General features: G+C 36.8%; 1 protein-coding gene across 1 annotated transcript; it reads left to right on the top strand.

Moving 5' to 3' along the window:
• Window positions 1-1,542: 1,542 nt before the first annotated feature.
• Window positions 1,543-3,313, top strand: LOC113032090 (mucin-13-like). The gene is made up of 5 exons (XM_026184752.1): window positions 1,543-1,588; window positions 1,853-1,969; window positions 2,045-2,188; window positions 2,438-2,548; window positions 2,661-3,313. Exons 1-5 carry the CDS (start codon window positions 1,543-1,545, stop codon window positions 3,212-3,214), a joined length of 972 nt encoding a protein of 323 aa, XP_026040537.1. The 3' UTR covers window positions 3,215-3,313.
• Window positions 3,314-3,524: the final 211 nt, after the last annotated feature.

Genomic DNA, 3,524 nt, shown 5'->3' with positions numbered 1-3,524 from the left:
ATGACAATTAAAATGAATAGCATTCATATAAAAAATAAAATTGTCTCATGTAAACTGTATATGTTATTAAATACTACTATAATGCTGGTCATGCCCATATGAAAAAGAAACAGTAAAATCTTATAAAAGACTTGCATAAGATGTGGCCTACTTCATATAGTGAATCATATAAGGCTTATAGGATTTACTCATGAAAGTGGCCACTTTCTCATTACTTTCATATATTGTTTTAGGAAGTATCCAAAACATACAAGTTTCATTTATATAATTTTTCAAGGGATCTTATATCTGTTTTAACACTTGTATGCTTTTCATACAAGTTTCACACAAGACAGATAGAAACTTTATAAGATTTATATATATATATCTTTTCCATATGGGTAGGGAGCCATATGTTTTATGAGGTGGTACTCATTGTGAAAAGTTTGAGAACCACAGCTGTAAACAAAGCAGCACTTCTGAGCTGCTTCAGCAGGCAGGCCACACCTTTTTCTCATCCTATAACACGTGATTTATTCTCAGAAACATTATCCATGCTTGATACAATATCTTCCCAGTACAGGGGCAGGACTATGTGTCAACTGAGGTCAATTTGTTGGGGAGGACAATTTGCAGGTTACAGAAAATGCTTCTTCTCATAAGGTAAAACTAAAGTTGCTTCTCGTGTATTGAATCAAAAATATATTAATCTTAGCATATTGTTTAGGGTCAGGAACATACCCACTGTTTTTCCTGATCCCCGGCTATAGAGGACACCCTGCTTTCTCCACCATGGTTTCAAAACTCCGCAGCCAAATACTATTATCATTGAGAAACACTGGTAAACATTATAAACTCATTTTCACATTTAGAATAATATAGTCTGTCATTTTATTCATATAACCATTCATATAACCTGTTAAAAAACAGGACAAAGCCATCATAAACATCTTTACCCATTGAGCTCCCACAGAAACCATGTCTAATCCCTGTGTGTTACACCCTCGTCCCTGTGAAATTCTGGTGTTAGTTTCCCTATTTATGTTGTTGCTTTTGAGCCAGGTCATAACACTGTGGAACAAGTGCAAAATTTCCAGTGTAGAGGAAGGGGTCTCTCTCCTTCCATTTACTTTTATACAGCAGTGGCAGCAGTGAGTGCAATCTGCAATGTGCAACTAGTCTAGTAGAATGCAATTCTACTAGTAGACTAGTAATATTTGTACAGTATATTTGCACAAGAGTTTTGTACCTGGATTTTAATTGAATACATTTCATTAGTGGCTTTTCCAGAAGGTAGTCAGTCATTGAAGTTAACCAAATCATATTCAAAGCATGCAAAGTGTGTGAAATGCAAGGTTTACCAATAAGATAATTTATTTACAAATTTAACAAAGGCTAATATTTGCTATGCAAATAAAAAAATTTGATTGTCAGGTTCTTTCACTGTCAAAGGAAGGGTTAAGTGGTGGTCAGAGTGAGAGAGAAACCACTCCCCCCAATAAGAATTACTTACAACCTGAACAGAAACTAAACTAAATTTCACTTCTATCTGACCATCACAGAATGCAGATCCTTGCGCTGATCCTTGGGATCCTGCTGCTCCCTAAAAGCAAGTTTTTCCTTGGTTATCTGTTCTTTAACATTTTAAAGAAAGTTCTGTAATTTCAATGAAACTTTTTTTTTTATTGCTTTTACATCATGTTATTTACAACCCAGCAAAAAATGTGTCTACTTCCTACAAATGATTGCACTATTTATTGTACTTTTAGCCCTTTGTTTGAATCTATTTATTTTAGTTGGAGTTTCAGGATTTGTCCATACGGTTAATGCAAGAAAAGTTGATTTAACTCCTTATTTAAATGTCTTTTATCAGCATGTCCATTGGAATGTTATGAATGCATACCAGGACCATCTGGAAGCTGCAATGAGACAACAAAAGAATGTCCATCCAATACTCAGTGTGGTTCAGTCAGAATGATTTCAAATATGGGTAAAATGGTATTTTATAGTTCTTCTATTATTTTTTGAAGTGACCGAGTTTACAATGGTTCCTCTTTGGTTTCAGGTGGTTCAGAATTTAAATTTATGGGGAGAACTTGTGTTACGCCTGATCAGTGCTTCAGTGGCTCAGTCAACTTTGGATTTGCCCAAGTTGTAATTAACAGCAAGTGTTGCACCTCTCATCTGTGCAACTCTCAAGATGTCCCTGGTAATTTACAACATGTTTCTTGGTATTTTGAAATAGTATTTCCTGTTGTGATAAAGAAGTAGATTTTATTAATATTGTGGAAAAAGTTACAAAGTGAGCCAGGTTTAGGAAAATTAATTTTTTCTCAATCACTGAGTTCTCCTGATGGATGAGGATTAAAGCATCCAGTATTTGCATATCTGATGTTTTTTGGCACTTTGATAAAATAATCAAGGAAACAAATATGACATATATATTTGTGCTTCATAGATTGGAGCATACCCTCGCCAAATGGGAAAAAATGCTCGCAATGTGATGGAAATGACTGCACCAAAACTTTAACCTGCAACAGAAATGAGGACTACTGCATCTCAGCAGCAGGTAACAGGCCTAGAACATTAAGTTTCTGTATGTTTCTTTTCTGCTTAGAGGAATATTCAGTGATTCCTTTTTTAAAACTTGCAGCACAGTAGAATAATTTTTGTTTTCTCAGTGAATGCAGGAGGGGAAACTACTAAAGTAAAGGGCTGCGCCTCCAAGATGATTTGTTCAAACACACAAACTGCACAGCTCTCAGGAATCATTGGAGGAGAAGTCAGCTGCTGCCAGGGTGACCTCTGCAACAGTGATACAACAACAGCGTCACAGCCCAGCAGCACAACTGCTGGCACAACAACAGGATCACAGCCCAGCAGTACAACTGCTGGCACAACAACAGCATCAAAGCCCAGCAGCACAACTGCTGGCACAACAACAGGATCACAGCCCAGCAGCACAACTGCTGGCACAACAACAGGATCACAGCCCAGCAGTACAACTGCTGGCACAACAACAGCATCAAAGCCCAGCAGCACAACTGCTGGCACAACAACAGGATCACAGCCCAGCAGTACAACTGCTGGCACAACAACAGCATCACAGCCCAGCAGCACAACTGCTGGCACAACAACAGGATCACAGCCCAGCAGCACAACTGCTGGCAAATCAACAAGTACCATCCTTGTATGCTTTGTGGCACCACTGATCGCTTTGGTCTTGTTCTCTTAGCTGATGAAAAAAAAATAGCACAGCCCAGTTTTTCTTTAAACCTTCACAATACTTCCACATATTCACCAAGAGTTCGCTCAAAAAATATAAAGTTTCATAAACAACAGTCTTTTTATTTTTTCTCAAATATTTTAAAATTTGCTCCTTTAAAAAAATGTACTTTATGGATTTGTGCTTTCTTTAACATTTCTAAAACATTTTGAACTGATACTCGAAGGTTAAAATGAAAAAAAAAAACATCAGGCAAATCTTGTAAATGAAACAAATGCATAAAAATAGTGTCAAAAAGTGCAAAGTATGTATACTCATT

This window comes from Astatotilapia calliptera, chromosome 11, assembly GCF_900246225.1.
Source record: "Astatotilapia calliptera chromosome 11, fAstCal1.2, whole genome shotgun sequence".
Lineage (NCBI taxonomy): Eukaryota > Metazoa > Chordata > Actinopteri > Cichliformes > Cichlidae > Astatotilapia > Astatotilapia calliptera.
Note: the sequence above shows the minus strand (reverse complement) of the source record. Positions and strands in the feature narration are given on the sequence as shown.